A 19012-nucleotide genomic window follows, 5' to 3' on the forward strand; every position below is an offset into this window, starting at 1 on the left:
TGGGACACCTTCAGATACCTGCATTTCAGTGAACATACATTGTACACAGACTCTTCAGAACATTCGAGCTTTTGGCAGTTTTACCCTAGTTATATGGGAGATAAAAAGAAACTGCAAACCAATGTGTGAGTCGTCACTTCCATTTTCCTCTCAAAGAGATAATTTCAGGTACATCCAGGAGGCCGTGAAAGGTTTGGCACCTAATACCATGTTCTCCTCGTCCAAGGCAACAGAGATTAAATACGACTCTGCTTTATTTATGCAGAAAAAGCACAGTCTATTTGCTTTAGTAATACGTTCTTGTTAGTTTTTTAATTTGGGGGTAAATGCTGGTGAAATTTAGTGCTCATAAAAATGAGAGATTAATCCTGGCCAGAGCAAGGTTTGGTGCGAGCAGACCCTGTGTAAACTCCCACACATGTCTCTGTCAATGCACCTCAGTCAGGAGTGGCAGTGAAACATGGCTGCTGTCCCAGTACTGGACCTCTTTTGAGGGGATGGTGCCAAATCTGCTGAAAAGCTCAATGGTTTGCTTGATTGCAAATAGGTTTCAAGCCCACCAGAACAGCACATTTAATTACACTTCCCTGTTGCTTAATTCTGACACTGTAACAGGTACTTGTGTGTCCTCCAACTCTGCTCATGTAATTGGCCCTATCCAAAAATAAACCATGAGGTAGCAGAAGTTGTATCTGCAATGATGGTTTTCAGGATTTTTGGTTTTTATTACATGCCAATTTTTAATCTACTGGACTGAATCTTGAAATAACAAAAACCACTTCTAAGAGAAAATTCATGTTGCCTCTTGCTTTGATCTTTCACGTGCACAAAAAAAATCCCAAGAAACAAGAGGAAGAGAGCATTGAAAAAGAAACAGGTGTAAGACTCTGAAAAACAGTATAACCAGGTCAGTAGGAATTTCCCACTTTCAAGCTGTTCAAATTGTGTGCCTGTTTGCCAAAGAATCAAGACTAACCACATACAGTTTCCCCACTATATACTGCTGGCAGGGATCTTATCACTGAACCAAATTAGCAGGAAAGTATATTCTTAGATTGTCGTTGGCTGGGGACCAGTTTAACAGTGGGTTCCAGGTGAAACTTAAACCAGATTATTACTATTTGTACCTTTTTTTGCTTAAAGAAGCAGAATTGGAAACTTAATACTGAGCCCACCACAAACATATCCTGTGCTGTTCTCCACTTATAGGGCAGCAGAATCCAAGAACTGAATTGTTTCAAGGCACAGTAGTGTGCCAAGTGCACATTTTTATGTAGATGACCTCTGTTTTCCCCATGTTTTTGGGGAGAAGAGAGAGCTTATTACAGGAGGGAAACTTTCTGCGCAGAGGCAGTATTGTGAGTGTCAGTATCTCTGGTACTGAAGGGCAAAAAAAAATTACATTGAATGTAATCTATTCATACTTGCTTCTCTTGTTTAAGCCCCAATTTACTGCACAGCAAAATCATTGGAAATAATCCCACTAATTTCAGTTGATACAGGACAGAGTCCTGGCTCAGAAGAATGGTGTGATCATATTGACGTCACCGGACACTTTTAAGCAACATTGCAAAAGCAGTTTGTCCATGGAACCGCTTTCCCCATGCTCATAATGTGCTTTGTGAAGCAAAAACCCACACTAGGAAAACTGAGGGAAGGCTATAACTAAGGGAATTGCTTACACATTATCCTATTGGGTCAAAAATTTTGTTTTTCAAGAGAATGTGAAATGCATTGGGCTTAAAAAGCTCTTGGCTTATATAACAGATGCCAAAGGGCAGTCTATTCATTAGCCAAGACATAAAAGTAAAAAGGCTGCTCCAAGGCCTTGAGGCAGCACAGTTTCTTGAGCTGCGCTTCATAACAGCTGCCCTCCAAAGTCTGGTTAACGTCATCAGAAATGCTCTTTAACAGAGGACTAAGACAACACACTTTCTATCGCAGCATCCCCTCTTTGGACAGAAAAAGACATCCTCAGTTAGCAGAGCTCTCCTTTCAAGTGCTGAACTCCAACCCATTGGGCTCGTCCTTTTCCTCAAAGTAATCACAGCAGGAAAATTCGCTCTTTTCTTCTCTAATAATACCTTCTGCTCTCCTTAGCCCTTGATAAAAAATGGATGCTCAGATATTTGTTATAACAAATGCTGGCCCTGAATATCTCAGTCTTCTACGAGGAAGCTGCCTTGATCATTCGAGGATCAGGGTGCAGCTTTAGAGAATATTCAGTGTACTTCAGTTTTAGAGGACAACAAGTAGGGAACCAGTATGAGGGATCAAAGGGAGTGAACGTTTTCCTTCCTATCACAGGATTTTATTAATTTGCCATAGAAATGTTAGCACACGCCACATTTTTTTCCCCTTAAATGTTGCTAGAAAATTATATAATTGGCTAAAAATTTTCATTGCTAAATCTGGTGTGCCCTTTTCCAGTTTGGAAGTCCAGCAGACCAGCTGGACACCTGCATTTATTTCTTGCATATAGCCCACTTCCCTGAGGTGGAAGCATATCCCACTATAGCTTCTGGGCTGGTTTACTCGTGCTACCTCCTAACATGCCTTTATATGTGATCTCTGCCTGTGAACCACTTCAGAGGAGCCATCGGCACACAGCTGTAGCTGTTCAGAGCAGTTACCATCACACGGTCACTCATTTGTGTTTGTGATGTCTCTCAGCCAAGAGTGTCAGGTTGCAGGGAGAGTACTGGCTGGGATGTCTACTGTACATCAAGCTCTTGCCAAGGAAACCTGAATAAACCTTATAAATATATTCTCTCTTTCCTATTTATCTTAGATTTTTGAAGTTATAACTATTTAATTTATCAAACTTGATTTATTGAAGTATTTACCTTGGATGCTGTTGTACTTGATGGTTTTGAGCAAAGAAATGACTAATTCGTAATGACAGTTGGATAAAAAAATCGCAGCACCAGGAATTAAACTAAACAAACTCTTGATTTATTTATATTTTTAGCTACAAGCAAAAGCTTGAAGTTAAGTAATAGAGTACTAGATGCAATTTAAAAAAATGTAATGCAGAGAGGAACCAAAGCAAAAGAAAATTCCATAAATATAAGGAAAGACATACCCACCTGCTCCATTGAAACACTCTGGAAGAGAAAAGGGAGGAGAGATTGAAATGGCTGTTGAATAGCATTCATTTGATGACTCCTGAGCATTTTTTTAGAAAAAGAGCATGCATGTGTGGGGCCATCTCAGTTCAAGCCGCCTTGCTCCTTCCCCAACAATGCCTCCTGCTAGAAGCATCCTGTCACGCAGCTAGCACCACTGCTGGCTTCATGCCTGCTCCGGTTTGGTTTAATGAACGTCCTCATGACGAAGAGGAGCCTACAGGAAGCCTACGGAGTGTATGCACCAAAGGAGATATTTACAAGTACACAGAACCTGGCCAATAGGCCCTGATATCTACATTCATCTCGTCCATTTTGTAGATATCTACAATCTACATCCATTTTGTCCATTTGTATGTACGGCAAGCAGTTTAACTTGCAGAGCGCTGCTATTGCCCTAACAGTGAAACAGACTTTTCCCCATACGAATAGGGCTGAGACCACCGTTCCACACACGTCGTCAGTCCCTGATCGTGCCTGTCGCCTATGTGTTAGGCTAGAACTGTGGCCTGGGCTTCAAGGTCTTTACAACTCAGAATGGCTAAGACCAAAAGATTACTGTAGCCAAAATTTAACCACCTGTTTGTACTGTAGCCTGTCATGGGTTGTGATGTTGTCTAGCTACACACATCTATTGGGACAAGGAACCTTTTCCTCCTTGACTGGGCATAGGGGAGAAAAAAGGTGGAGTAACTGGTATCTGAACTCTCTCATTTATTAAAAACAAAAAGAGAGAGAGCTCCCTCAAAAACCAACAGCAATTACGCAGCCCATTATATAGCTTTGAGAGATCAGAAAATGAGATGCAGTGCTTGTTAATACATTTCTGTGCAACAGTGCACCGTTCATGACTTCAAGAAGTACTGAATTAGGAATTCAAAATTAGCAAGCTTGAAACTGTGACTCTCACAAAACACTGTCAGAAACCTGTTCTTGCAAGATGGAAATGTCAAGAATAAGTTATCTGGTTTGTGGGTATTTTTTTCCAATCTTAAGACGAACTTTAAAAATAAAAATTCAGTTGACCAGGTGACAAGAGGATTCACTTAGGATGCAGAAGATGCAGATGTAGCTCACAGACTAGAAATGGGCCTTGAATGAAAATATACATGAGCATCCTATCTGTAAGTCAATGAACTCAGCTAAGCTGCTTTTCTCTCACGTCTGTATATTTAACTCAACTCTAAATCCTGCACAGATCTTCATAAACTAATAATTTTTAGCAATAAAGTTTCAAGTTTTTGTCCAAAACTTCAGTTGGCACTCAGCCTGTGGCATTGACTTTACAAGCGTCAATGGTTTTCCTATCATCTAAACATATAAGACCTAAAATATCATCAGTCTTCAGAAACAATAAAGCAGAGCCCGTGGAATCATGCACCATGATACAACAGCTCAGCTGTTAAGGTACCATGCGGATATCTCCTACCTTACCAACTTGGTATGAGATCTTCATGAACCAGTATGTCACAGGCTCAAACAAATGCCACGCTATGACAAGTAATCAACCTCCACAGCGTCTATTAGGTGGGATAGGCACTTTACGCAGCCAGCAACACCAAAGCAGAGTCCAAGACTATGAGAAAAGAAGATGTGACAGGTGGTGTTAAGGTAAGGAGCTCTGCCTAGACTTGCTGTGCTGTAGGTCTACCTGCACCTGGCCATGCTCTTGGCTGAACCTGACTCACCACCGTGACTCCTTGGCCTCAGACCTGCTTCATCGCTTTGCGTTTGCCTGGTGAGCAGTGGACTGCTCTCTGCTGCTGGTTACTGTCACCAGACCTGGAATAATTTATTAATGCCATTTAAGAAATTGAATTCCTGTTCTGTGAGAATTTTATTTATGCTAAATCAATACATGAAGTCAAAATTTCATTTTATTGCTGAATAGAAATTATATTAAGAAAACAGCATAGGAAAAGGAAACACTTAATGATACTGAACTGTTCTAGTCCTGAAGTGGTTTCACTGACATAATGCTATGTTAAAAATAATATATTTAAATATTTTAGAAAAGAGCAGGAGTAAAAGGAAGTACAGTGCTAAACATAGAACAAGATATTGTTATTCTCAAAATGACATATTAACATTAGTAAAATAGGATGAAAATGATTCATTATTTTTCTTTTAAAAAAAAAATAATCAATATTGACACTTCTTGCCAAATATCTCCATTTGGCAAGAACTCCATCTTCCAGTGCTAACTTTCTATTGTCTCTTTTTTTACCATTTTTCTCTGGAATTGAAGAACACGCACATTGACTTCTATTGCAACATCAGAAGAGCTGACATATAATTTTTAGTAGCCACTAATGCCAACACTGATTTAGTCTGTGACAACACAAGTGCTCTGTATGCATGCAGTCTCCTCTACCTCATCTGTAGTTTATTTTTTGCAAATTCATTTTTGAAAATCACAAATCAGCCACATAATCCAATAGCGTCTCAGTGCTGCATTGCCCCACAAAAAAAGTTAGCACAGGCCCACCACGTCATCCCTGTTTCTCCTATTTTCCTTTTTTTAAGCTGAGCAGCTGCCAAGTCACAACTCATCAATTTCTGGTTGGGAATGTGATCTCACACTTAAGGCCATGAATGATGCGCACACCAAAATTATCAAGGCAAAGTACGTAGAGTTTGGCTAAAGCACACGCACGCTCTCTGAACTAGTGCTTGGTCTCGGCTAGAGGCAATCTCTGCCGTGCTGCATAGGCAAATGCCATCTTCACTCCCTCAGATGGCTGCAGGTGACTGAAGTGGAGCGTGCGGGAAGCCTCCAGGAGCTGGGACCAGAGCAGAAGGCATTGGAAGAGTCCCAGCGCAGCCTGGCGGGTGAGCCCTGACAATACACCGGTCCGCCCCGCGGACTCCGTGGAGCATATCGCCGTGTGCGAGCTCTGGGCCCGGCTAACTGCCAGGCGAGGTCAGGCTCTCACCAGGCTTCATCTCCAAAACCAAAAATTTGATATCGAGCGCTAAAACTGGTCCAAAGTAAACCTCCTGTTTATTTTTTCCCCTGTACGTTAGACAGGCACACTTATGACGACGTTAGCACACAGTGGTGTGCAGCTGTGGGATTTGAGAGACAACCCAGCTGTAAACAGCCATGTGCCTGTTCCTCTGAAAAATGTTTATTATGTTAATTTCAAAAATTCAGTAACATTATGCGTTGCTGATGCTGACAATCCTGAGTCTGAGGACATGACCGTTTAATAAAACCCTGTTTTTCCCTAGGGTTAAAACAATGAGACTAATATTTTACAATAACTTATACTATCCTTTCTAATTTATTTTTTCTTTGGTCCCTAGAAAGGAGATCTTTTGTACTTAGTAATTTTGTGAGCATCATCTTCCTTTCATTTGTATTGAAAAGAAAGATTGACTTACAAAGCTTTTGTATAAAACTTTATTTCTGTGTTGTCGTACCTTTAAAATTATTGGATTCTGTTGTTCTTCAGAAGACTTACGTTTTTTCTGAAGTAGAGCTGATGCATATAGAAATGTGCTGTACTCTGTAACTGAAACTTTCCTTTTCTGCTATTTTGGTTTTCCCTAGTCTAAAACACAGCACGCTGGTTCTTGGCAAACAGTTGCTCTATGTATGGAAAATAGCTGTGGTACAGCTGTGTGGAGCCCTCGGGGAACTTCTGATACTCTTTTAAGAGGCAATCTGGAGAATGTACAGCGTCAAAAAAATTGGGCCTTTACAAAAGCAAGATGCCTGTCGAAGAGATAAGCATTGCTACTGCAGAGTTTGTCTGAGGAATGTTAAATAAGGGATATCATTTCCAGCTTAATTTGACACCTGTCTTGAGCCACTGTTCTTTCTTACTCTCTTTGCCGTCTCAGACAAACAAACGGCTGGTGGTGTTGGAATTTTACTTCCCTCTGTGGCTCCTAGCCTCCACACTGCCATGTGTCACAGACTCGCTATCTGGCCCTGCTTCTGCCTCTCATACGTGATTTCACTTCCGTTTCCAGTTCTGCAGCAAAGCTCGAAGCCCACTGCTTGCTCCGCTCCTCCGGCAAATCCCCCGCAGGGCACAATGTCCGGCGAAGCGGCGAGAGGTGGTGCGGAGGCAGGTGGGGACCCTCCCGGCCTGGTCCGGCCCCTCAAACTCCTGCGTGTGGCCGCCAGCTCCTTTCCAGCAGATCAGTTTGGAGCAGGGGGAAGAAAGTGCCCCCTTCCCTGGGGGGAGCAAACTCACTGCCACCGCAGGCTCTGACCACACCACGCGCTCAGAGGTGGAGAGTCACCAGTTAGTCCATGGACGCCGGCTGTATGTACGGGTGGGAAAAGGAGCAGGCACAAGCGTAGCCCGCGACAGCCCAAACGCGGCAGTGGCAGCTGGGGTGCGGGAAAGCGGCAGGGCTTCTGTCATCTCCGTGAACGGCACCCCTGACCACCACGGCTTTGTGCGCTGCCCTTTTTTTGTGTTGTGCGGCATTTACCTTGAGAATGTGACTGATATTCATAATGCAGAGTCTCTGAAAAAGGCTTTAACATAACTACCTTGTTCATTACAGAGCACAAGAAACATATAAAAATCTAAAAAAAAGCGAACACACAGTTCACCCCCCGCTGCTGCAGCTACCTGACCAAGCAAATTCTCGTGCAGACTCTGGGGCCCTTCCTCTCCCCCGTCGTCCCGCACTGGACTCCACTAACACAGCACTGCCACTTTGCCATACCCACTACTCTGTCAGCTTGTACCCAGCAAACTGCCAGAGAAATCCAGTCCCCTGGGCCACACAAACCCTTGATTACCCTCGGCTTGTTGCTCAGAGTCTTCTCCCAGCTGATCTGCTGCTTAGTTGTTTTCTTCCTGGACTTCAGGTCATTGAACACTTTCGAACAACAGCTCCCTCTTACCTTGAGGCAGTGGTTAGCAGTCTTTGAGCAGCTTAGGCCTACTTGAGAAAATGAACGTTTTGCATCTTACTTTGCGTGTTTATTTCTCAGCTTTTAGGCTGTGCCAAGACTCCAGCTATGACATTGTTCTTGCCCTAACAAAGCCAGAGCAGTTTCCTAGCAGGTCTTACTGGCTTGGGCTTCAGGGCCCACCTGTGATGTGCTTCACTGTGGTCCTGGGAGACATAAAATTAAGCCTACAAGTGAATAAGCCAAGTGACTATGGAGCATCCAGCATAACGACCTTCTGCTACAAGCTCCGAGTCACCACCTCACAGATTTTTGAAATTCAAATGACAATAGTGAAGGCAAAAAAACATCTCTGGTACATAGAGTTCCTAGAAGCAATCAGAACTTCTAAGCTGTGTTAAGACAGGCTCCCTCAATTGTTACGCTGGGATTTAATGAGATTTAATTGCACAAAGTGTTATTTAATTTGAAAATAATTAAAAGCCAAGAGCTCAGTTCATCCCCTTGTGACTACAAGGAACTTTACTCCAAGAGTGGTTTACACTAGGCACAGGAGGGCAGTTTTAATGTAAGGCTCCATTTCTCTGATTAGGCTAATGAAGACATGCATGAGGCAAAATTTAACATAGTTCAGGACTTTTCTTTCAAAATACATGCACAAATCAAGTGCTAACCTGTCCCACATTTTTTTAAAAAAAATACACTGTCAAAAAGAACATTGAAATCATTCTATCAAACAATTTAAGCAAAACACGATCCTCCAGCCCAGGTGCTGCAGGAGCTTAAAAAGCTGCAAAACCATTTTTCAAGGAATTGAAGTGTATGAGTGCCCTCAGATTTACACACAACGAAAATTTGGGCCTAGTTTTTGATTTGGGAAACATTTTCAGTTATTCCTAAAAGCGTGACTAGTCTCTGTCCCCACACTTTTAAAATAGGTAGCTGCACTGACCTCTTTATGTTACTACCTGGACTCGCTAGAGAGGCTTTACAGTGGCCAAATCTTTGAAGAAGAAAAAGAAATTAATTGTTCTCTGTCATCCCATGAGCACCAGTGAGTTGATCTGCATCCAAGGCTCGTTATCCTTTTGACCTTCAGAAGTATGCTAAATTTGTAATTTTGACATGTTCCTCTAAAAATTGCCAACAGGCTTTGGGCCTACAATTTTTTTAGATTATCTTTGCGTTTAGTCTCAAGAGCTTTTTTCTCCACAGGTGACTCCCTTCGCTTTGTTGGTTTATCACCTAGCAGACCTTCTGTGAAAAGGCAGTTCAGTGGACAGCCAAGGGGAATCCCACCGTGGCTGTTCGCTGCCACTTCTTCCAGCCGGACTGCCAGGAAGCACTTGTCTGAGCTGATAATTGTGCATGAAATATTTGATCTAGAGTAACAGCAAAATTAAATTAATGTTTTAACCAAGTGTGACTGTACATGTTGTTTACATGGCTCTCTAAGTATTTTCAATTATGTTTTGCACAGGGAGATTAGGAATATGCAGTGATAAGCCAGGAGCACTGAATCTGTTGAGTGACTGTTCCTTTAATGACTTCAAGAAAAAGAAAAATGAAGTTTCCTTCCTCTGTAATGAGAGAATCATGACACTTACCTGGGTTCACATGCAGTTTTTAAGAATTAAATGATGTGTTTTCCTACTGAAATTTGTAAATTTTATCCATGTATGGGATAGCACAAGATTTTGTGCATTTAGAAGAAAATTATCAGTTTGCAGAGTCCAATAGAAGAAAATATTTTCCACCTTGTCAACTATTAATTATCTTTTTTATTTGTTCTAAAAACAGTAGGCTAAAATCCAGCGAGAAATAGTAAAAACATCACAACCATAACGTACAAAATCTCATAATGAAAGAAAAAAAAATTCTGTACCAATTAAAATCTACAAGGTTGGAGGAAAAGCATCTAAGTATTTTCCAATTCTGAAAACAGGTCAGATGCATTCATGGAAGCAGTCCCTTTAAATAACAGTAAGCATAAGAAATAGCTGTGCAAGCACGCAGTATTTTAAGCTTTAAGAGTAAACAGACCGTGTTTTCTATCAGAATCGTTGCAATCATTCAAATGCCATTCTCCAAACTCTTCTTTGAGTATAACACTGAAATCTCAGATTAATATGTGTGGAGCAACAAGGACACCTTGAGGCAAGTTAGAAAAATGCAAAAATTTCTATTCCACATGGATATGGGAGGACTTACAGATTCTCCACAAGCCTGAATTCCTTGGAATCGCCACATGATGTAAATACACTCTTAAAACTGTTTGGCTAAGTCCCACAAGTTCCACAGACTATTACAAAAGCAGTGCTTGGTCAGCACTCCTGAAATTCTAGAATATATGCTTACCAATTAGGTTAATTTACTTGCTAACAGTTTTGAAGACAGACCTGTTTATACAACACACTAATCTTGTTCCAAGTTGCTTTTCTCCTTGTTACAGAAGTAAAAAAAATTCCTTCCCACTGCTCAGCATAGTATTACACTGTACATATTTTTAAAAGAAAAAGTATTAAAATAGTGAAAAGGTTTCTGAAGAAGTATTAAATGCAAATCTACATAAAAATTAAACTTTCACAGTTCGTTGTCACTCTCTAAAAGTTTCAAGTATTCCTTTAAATTTGTACCTTTGAAAAACTGATACAACAGTAAACATTTTCCAAATGAGTGGAAGTGGGAAGTGGAAGAAATCTTATACTTCTTGTTTGGTCTAAGATTTTTTTTGCAGTGAAAAAGCACTTCTTTTTTTTTTAATATAACCTCTAAGTTAGAACTGGAGTTGTGGGGCCATTTGTAGAGCTTTCTGTTGCCTTAGTGCTATCTGCAGCCTTGGAATCATCACATACTTCAGAAACCTCATTTTCCTGTGGCATTGATGGAGTAAGATCAATAGTGATCAGATCAGTTTCCTGATCTGTTTTTTCTACTTCACTACAAAATTCAACTTTATCTTCCTGCTGGCTGTTCTTCTTTATTTGTCCATTCTGTGCAGGGTAGGTACTGGCAATGGTGTCATACAGAAATTGGTAATGTTCCTTAAATATAAAGAGAAGAAGTTAGTATGAATGGAATGCTCAGAGCCCAAGAATAAACCCATTCTTTCTCTGTGTTCTTAAATTTCAGCAATCTAACATGTAGTTCAACATGCAAGACTGCATATGAAGCAGCTTTGGCAGTTTTTGGCATACAAGTCTTGCTTCTATGGTCTATTCTGATTCACGTGTATGTAATGTCTCTGTAAGCTGCCTGCATCAGACGTTCCAAGTTGAGTCACTCGGTACCCTCTTGGTTCACGAAGTCCCCAAAATAGGTTTTTTAGAGTACTTAAGTTGTAAACAAGATGTATCGTAATGAGTGTAGGAAAGTCATCTAATTACCTGCTCCATATCAATGACACCTAGATCTGGTTTGTTAGTAACTGCACAGTGTATACCACAAAGACACAATTCCTCTGGAGTGATTTAAACATAACAAGCTGATGGCTGCTAGCCTGTGAAATGAAGTTAGCCTCCTAACTCTGCAGAAGGTAAGGGACACTGTGCACATACATCCCTGAAGCAACTGCAGAAACATCAATTTATGCTATTTGTAATGTTACAATATGCACCCTTCCACAACAGTGTGATAGAATTGCAGCTGTGGACATCTCACAGACTCCTTCATTCTTATCAGTAACGGCCAATTCCCAGATAGCAGTGAGTGGCTTTGAATGTCCTGACTAGAATTAGCATTCCCTATGCAGAAATGATGCATAAGGTTACGAGGATATTAGTGACCACAATAAATAATCTCATATTTGTTTCTGGCAATTCATAAGATTTACTTACAAAGGTGGAGACCACTCCCAGCCTGGAGCGACGAAGAGCTTTTACTACTTGGAAAACATCTATTACTTCTTCTATTTCTGCACATTCCAAGAGGGTCATTAAAGCACAAAATACACCAGTCTGCTGTGATCCATCACTAGAAGGTGATGTAAAATGTACACGTAAATTTAAAATGTAAAATCAGCAAGTCCTCTGACTAAATGTTAGATCTATTCCAAAGTCTACAGAGTGAATTACATTCTCAAAACATTTTCACTCGACTGAAATTGTTACAATTAAGAATATCTGTAGGACATACACAAGACATAGTTTATCTAGAGGCTACCTGGATCTTATGTGGCCACTTACGGGGTAAGAGAGAAATCAGAAGCTTCAGACTTACAGTCTCAACAATTGTTAGCAGGATTATCCTCTGTTTTAGACAGTACGCGAGGCTATTCCTGGAAATGGCCCCAAAAAAGAGGGAGCGAGAGGTGAACCTGAAAGCTCTGCTGGATCCTCATTATTAGTATGCTACAAGAGCACTCTGACCTATCATTTCTTCTCAGGATATGTGTACCAGGCAAGAGTAGCTAGCTCTGACCACCTACTCCATGCCCACGCCTGCCAAAGAGAAGCATGCTCACTTTTCAGCACTACAAAAGGTCAAGCTTGAGCAACTCAGGGAATCTTCTCAGGAGAGCTGAGTCTCCAGACACATGGAAAGCCTTGTGGTAAAAGGTAGGCATCCCAAAACTGTGGTTGCTATGTATATCCAGAACTTAGGTTAAGGTACGTGCTGAATTCAGACCTACCGGCAGTGGACAACAAGCGGGACATTGCGGCTAGTCCTGTGGTCCTCAGTGACTGGTCTGGCTGGGACTTTTTGTTTAAGGTTGAGAATCATGCTGACTAAATCTTTGGGGTTTTCTGGAACATCCAAGCCACTCCACTTGTGATACTGATACTGATACACCTTCTGTGTTTCTTTCGTCTGAAAAACAGCAGCGGAGTAGTCGTCAATGTTCAAGTTAAAATAAAGGTTTACGTAGTACACCTATTGCAGATGATTTACAAAAGAAAAAATATATTCCTGAGGAATTGCATGGTGATGTGAGTTCCACCTTGTGAATATGAGGTAGGTAGACATCCAAGCTTTGCTCAAAGTTCAAAAGACAGCTGACCTCCTGAGACTCCACTATTGTCTCCTCAGTGATTCACTAAATGGGAAATTTGAGCTAATTTATAGTATTTATCATGATTGGCTGCTGATCTGGACACGAAAAATATTTCCATTTCTTAGAGCAGCGGGAACTGTCCCTTCTCTTTCTTTAGGCTAAGCTTCTAACAGGGAAACAAATTTAAAACTTCTTTTTGGAATTTGCAAAGAAATTTTTACCTTCAGATTTGTAACATCAAATGCACGTATGGTATAGCTAGGACAGAAGTTGACGTCTGTCATTTGAACTTCTATGCCATCATATGTTTGTTTTCCTTCTCCCCAGTACTGTGCACAGAGTTCCTAAAATGGATAAAAGTACAAGTTAGTGCTTACCATTCAAACCTCCTTTTATTTTATCTTCCAAATGCACTTTTGACTTTAAAGTAGGAGGAGCGTCACTGTATTTTAAAATGCAGCATTATACACACTTCCCCTCAAAAATTCATTAGAAAATAAATTAAGAAGGTAAATAACAGAACAAATTGTATTGGAGATCCAAATTCCTTATCCTATGAAACACGCTTAACTGGAGGAAGGGAAGGAGAAAGTGCAGTGCAGTGTTTTCTTTGCATATAGAGGACCCTTATTATGTCAGTGTGAAGATGATGCCCTCACTTGATCTCCTTCTTTCAGCTCTGTCAGCATAACAATGACTTTGACTTTTCTTTGGAAGACCATTTGCCAGAAGTCAGAGATAGTTTCCTGCAGTGGTCCCTGTGTTGCAATCATGGCTTTCGGACCCCAGTAACCCTATAAAAGAAAGTTTTAATATTTTTTTCTTAAATTCATTTGAAATGTGATTGTCAAGCAATAGAACTCATTGTCATTCAAAGACCACCCAGTGAAATAAACTAATGAACCCTTCTGTTTATAGGGAAAATATGCCTATCACAGTAAGCAACGGTCTTAAAGGAATTCTGTGAGACAAATGACATTAAACCCAATCCTCCTAACGACAGTATCACTTCCAGATTGACAACAAGGTATACTCACGCTGCAGTAGGTGAGACCTCACCCTGCCCTTTCCTGCAAAGTGTATTTTTAAGGGCTAAAACGTTTCATCCTACACGACTGTTTAATTTGACCACTAAGAAATTGAATTTATACCACACAAAGTTGTTGCACGAGTCAGTTCACACTGAGCTACCCAAAAGTAAAAATACATTTACTCTGAATAGATATCCTGAATGTGCAGCATTTTAAAGGATTCAGATAAATTGAATTTAGCTAGTAATTCCATTAAAATCCCTTACTTCATTAGTGACCAATTACTGCTCTCCTTCTTTTGGATACCAAAATTGGATACGATACCAAAAAACTTCTTTTGGATACCAATTGGATACGATACCAAAAAACTGATGGCCCCATTTTTCACTAGTAGAGTTTTCTATATGTGTGAAGAACTGTACTCACATTTCACTAACAGAGAAAATATTAATATGGATCAACTTGTACATAGGCAGATGCCCACAAATAGAAATACACGTTATCATGAGGCCAGGCTGAAAGCTAGTGGTTTTAAACATAACACACACACACACAAAAAGTGTTTCTATCTTTAGTCTCACTATTTGAGATTGCAGAATCTAAGACCATGTAAGGGAAAAAGATTCATCTTATTACTGCAGCAAAACGTAGAAGATTTTGATGATTAAAACTATAAATGGATTTGCCAATCAACTGTCAGATCTTTCTCCCTTATTCAGGTAAATCCTGTTCTATTTGTGAAGCTGTGCTGGTTTTGGCCTTGACTCTGTGTAAGCACTACTCAACAATAACAAAAACATCTCTGAATTATCAATGCTGTTTTAAGCACAAATCCAAACCATAGCCCCATACTAGCTACTATGAAGAAAATTATGTCTATCCCAGCCAAAAGGAGCATAGAAGCCAGTAAGAGAATGAGAGCTCAAGCCAGAATATGGTTTTAGCTGAAAGCCTGTGAAATACTTATAGTGGATCCTCTAAATACATACAGTTATGAAGGAAGCATTGATGTATTTGCTTGATTCCTCACAGTCGCTGTCCTCATCTGAGGAATCATCTGAATCATGTTCACCCTCCTTACTGCATTCGTCTTCGTGCCTGATGGGCACTCGGTTAAAGTCATCTGCATGAGACAAAGTGTCACCATCCCACCACACTGCTGCTCAGGTACAGCATTAGAGGGGGGCTGCCCCTGCATGTGCAGGGGGGAAAACAGATAGAAGAAAGCCAGTCCTTTCACAACAGACTGCAGAACAAAGGCCACTTTATTTTAATAAACCTAAACACTCCCAATAATCCACGTTTTTAAAAACTCATCTCTTCTTTTTTAAAACACTATGAGAAGTTTCTAATTTTACAGTGTTGATAAAATTAATGAATCAAATATATCTCAGTAAGATAAGTTACTGTCCTCATTTTTTCAAAATTTAGTAGATTTTCTTACAGAAGAAAATGGAAAAAAATAAGAGGAGGTTTGTGGAAAATACTTACATGGAATTATGTTGGCATTCCTATTTTTGCTTTTATTTTCCTCACGATTCCCAGTGTTCTGTGTCCGCCACCCCTTATAGGAAGGTAATCTCTAAAGAAAGAGGATGTTTGGTATGCCTGATTAAAATCCTGGGATCATTGTCCCCTCTGGACACCCACATCCAGTCTTCATCTCCCAGTGCCTCACTTCTCTAATTCTTTAAACTCTGGTTATATCTGGACTATAGTTTAAAAATGCCTGCTATACCATGTACAATAGCACAGGAAATCATGCACAGAGACACAAGTAATTGTCCTATGCTCCCCATCTTTGTTAAAAATGTTAACATCAAAAGCAGGAATAAAATTTCGTTAATTTGCAGCTTTTTTCATGAAGGTAAAGAAACTGTTTCTGTGCCAGGGAAATAAAATAGCACAGAAGTGATCTATTCTGTGTGGTATCTCTATCTCATAACTATTGTGCAAAGCACTTCCTAATGTGAGAGGTAAGGGCACTAGAAAGCAATGCTTATTTACCTGAAACTCTGCCTCCAGCAGAGAAAATTCATTTGGAGAATCTTTTCTTTTCAGATGGTTAAGATGGGAGTGCAGTTCTGAGAGACTGACCTCTGTTTCTCCATACTGATTGTATTCCACTAGTGCTTGATGGATAAGGATGTACTGTGACTGGTGTTTCCCATTTGAAGAGTTTAAAAATGAAGTTATTCAAGAGTGGAAAAAAAAATCATATCACTTTTTAAAACCGTTATAAGAAACTATTACTCCCACGATGTTATTAGTGTTAATAATATTAGGGATGAACATTATATAGACATTAAGTACAAGTATTAAAAATCAGAGTGGCTTCCAAATTAGACATTTTGGAGCACATTTAGTGTGTTGGATGAAAAGTATTCTGCAAATAAATGTAATGTCATTCAAGAAATATGCAATTGAGATTTGAAAGATCTGCAAAACACTTAAACGTGTTAAAAACATGCATTGCATCAATCTGTAACTTTTGCCATACTCTCAACTCAACTGAAAATCCCACCTAGACAGACAGCTTTTAGAATTTGAAAATTAAGTTTGACTATGCAAGCTCAGTTTTGCATTTGTGAATTGTATGCAAAAAGCTGGATTATCAAATCTAAAATGTTCTTCTTGGCTTCCTTTTTTAAAGCCTAAACTTAAACATTTGAAGTTTGAAGTTTTTGAAGTTTTTGAAGCTCAATGGTTTTCAGAGCTATATTTTCTATCAATAGCTTCAACTGAACTGTAGCAAACAACCCAAAACTGAGCAGGCACTTCTGAGAAATACTGATGAAGCCCTAGCAAAGGAGAGTTCTAAGTGACAGGAGATTTAACGAGATACCTCTACTTGAACCATGAGGCATCGCTGCCGACGCAGCTTCACAACATAGCCATAAACATCCACTCTGCCTTCTGCATCCAGCCCCTCCAGCATGGCATCAATTCCTATATATGTCCCGGTCCGCCCAACACCAGCACTGCAAAGTACAAAGGGATTTGGTTATCTAGAGGAAATGGCATCTCTCAGTCCCACTCTGAGAGGGGAACAATCAGCGAGAGAGCAAAAGTGGAAATGTCTAACAGTGGGATATGAAGCAACTGAAAACAGTTCTTGTAAATTAATTAGCAACATAAACAATGACGAGTTTGTATTTTAATTATCTTTAATGAAAGTAACGCCAATATTGCCAAACATGGTTCTTATAGCCAGAGTAGCTCACCATTTATCTGGCTGCTCTCCAAAAGTCCAAGAGTCTATGTATCCTCAGATTTTTATCGACCTCAATATCCTTCAGAAAACAGGCCTTTTATGCACCTTTGGTGCCTAACTCTCAAGTAATCAAGTCACAAAATTTGGGATCAGCTAAATACCTTTGCAAGCTCCCTTTTCTGAATAGCTTCACTTCATATTAATTTAACATTAATATAATTTAAAAAAATAATACATATTTACCTGCAATGAACCACTATTGGACCACTAAAAAAGTTGCTGAGAGCATTAACTCTGCGTCGGAGTTTGAGAAGGAGATGCGGATCCTCAGGAACTCCATGGTCTGGCCAGCTAGTGAACTGAATATGAGTGACATCTCTTCCAGCTGTCCTTTCTCTTCCCTAGACAAAGTGAAATGTGTGGGGAGTTTAATATATATATATACACACACCCACAAAGCTAAAATGAAATGCAGATGTACAAAGCAGAAGAAAAATAAGGGCAACGGTCATCGAATGCTGAAACAGAAATTTCAAACAGCATGCTGGAATGTTATAATCCAAATGTTCTCTCAGGTTACAACATTTTTCATATTCAATTTTAATTAAAAAATATCCACGAATCAGGAATACACGACTCCAATAGAGGACAAGCAGGAGGTTCAAAGTGTTGCTAAGAATACTTTTTTATCAGGTTAGCCTATGATCCAGATTATAATATGTTTCCCACTCTATTCATAAACAACTTGGCCAGTGTATAGCTCTGACTACTTCAAGTGCTACAGATTGGTAACTCTCTTATGCCTCCTAGGAGTAGCTTGCTGAGGGTACAACAGATTGAAAAGAAAAGAGAAAAGAGAAAAAAAGAGAAAAAAAGAAAATAAAAGAGAAAAGAGAAGAAAAGAGAAGAGAGGAGAAGAGAGGAGAAGAGAGGAGAAGAGAAGAGAAGAGAAGAGAAGAGAAGAGAAGAGAAGAGAAGAGAAGAAAAGAAAAGAAAAGAAAAGAAAAGAAAAGAAAAGAAAAGAAAAGAAAAGAAAAGAAAAGAAAAGAAAAGAAAAGAAAAGAAAAGAAAAGAAAAGAAAAGAAAAGAAAAGAAAAGAAAAGAAAAGAAAAGAAAAGAAAAGAGAAAAGAAAAGAAAAGAAAAGAAAAGAAAAGAAAAGAAAAGAAAAGAAAAGAGAAAAGAAAAGAGAAAAGAAAAGAAAAGAGAAAAGAAAAGAGAAAAGAAAAGAAAAGAAAAGAAAAGAAAAGAAAAGAAAAGAAAAGAAAAGAAAAGAAAAGAAAAGAAAAGAAAAGAAAAGAAAAGAAAAGAAAAGAAAAGAAAAGAAAAGAAAAGAAAAGAAAAGAAAAGAAAAGAAAAGAAAAGAAAAGAAAAGAAAAGAAAAGAGAAAAGAGAACAGAGAAAAGAAAAAAGACTATTAAGCTGTAACTTGGACTTCTACTGCTTAGAAGTAGATACAAGAAAATCTATGATTTTCAGTGAGACTGGCTCTCTTAAATCACTTGATTAAAGCTTAGAGTCCTACTTTCATATGCTGCTGCTGGATTAAAAGAGAGGACACATTTTGATAACCATGATTATAAAACAAAACGAGAAAGATATCTCAATGGCATTCTTCTACTGGCCAAGATTTAGAATGGCTATATGGACATTTCCCCAGTAATTAACTCCCAAATTCTTACTCAAAGTTGAATTATCCAGTTGTGGTACAGTTATTCATACAGTTATTTGCCATTGTTTCAGTAATTATACATCACTTTTCCACC

The 19012-nt window shown here is 39.4% G+C and overlaps 1 protein-coding gene across 1 annotated transcript in view; it reads right to left on the reverse strand.

The window, feature by feature from the left end:
• Positions 1–9771: 9771 nt before the first annotated feature.
• PTPRC (protein tyrosine phosphatase receptor type C) overlaps positions 9772–19012 on the reverse strand; it is a 66549-nt gene continuing 57308 nt past the window's right edge. Inside the window, exons 23-32 of the mRNA XM_075760572.1 lie at positions 17492–17649; positions 16880–17015; positions 16042–16191; positions 15526–15616; positions 15024–15157; positions 13663–13797; positions 13225–13347; positions 12641–12819; positions 11847–11982; positions 9772–11054 (exon numbers count right to left, since the gene is read on the reverse strand). Coding sequence (XP_075616687.1) covers positions 10782–11054; positions 11847–11982; positions 12641–12819; positions 13225–13347; positions 13663–13797; positions 15024–15157; positions 15526–15616; positions 16042–16191; positions 16880–17015; positions 17492–17649 — 1515 coding nt within the window. The 3' untranslated portion in view covers positions 9772–10781. The remainder of the gene's footprint in view (positions 11055–11846; positions 11983–12640; positions 12820–13224; positions 13348–13662; positions 13798–15023; positions 15158–15525; positions 15617–16041; positions 16192–16879; positions 17016–17491; positions 17650–19012) is intronic.

Source organism: Balearica regulorum, chromosome 8 (genome assembly GCF_011004875.1).
Source record: "Balearica regulorum gibbericeps isolate bBalReg1 chromosome 8, bBalReg1.pri, whole genome shotgun sequence".
Classification (NCBI taxonomy): Eukaryota; Metazoa; Chordata; class Aves; order Gruiformes; family Gruidae; genus Balearica; species Balearica regulorum.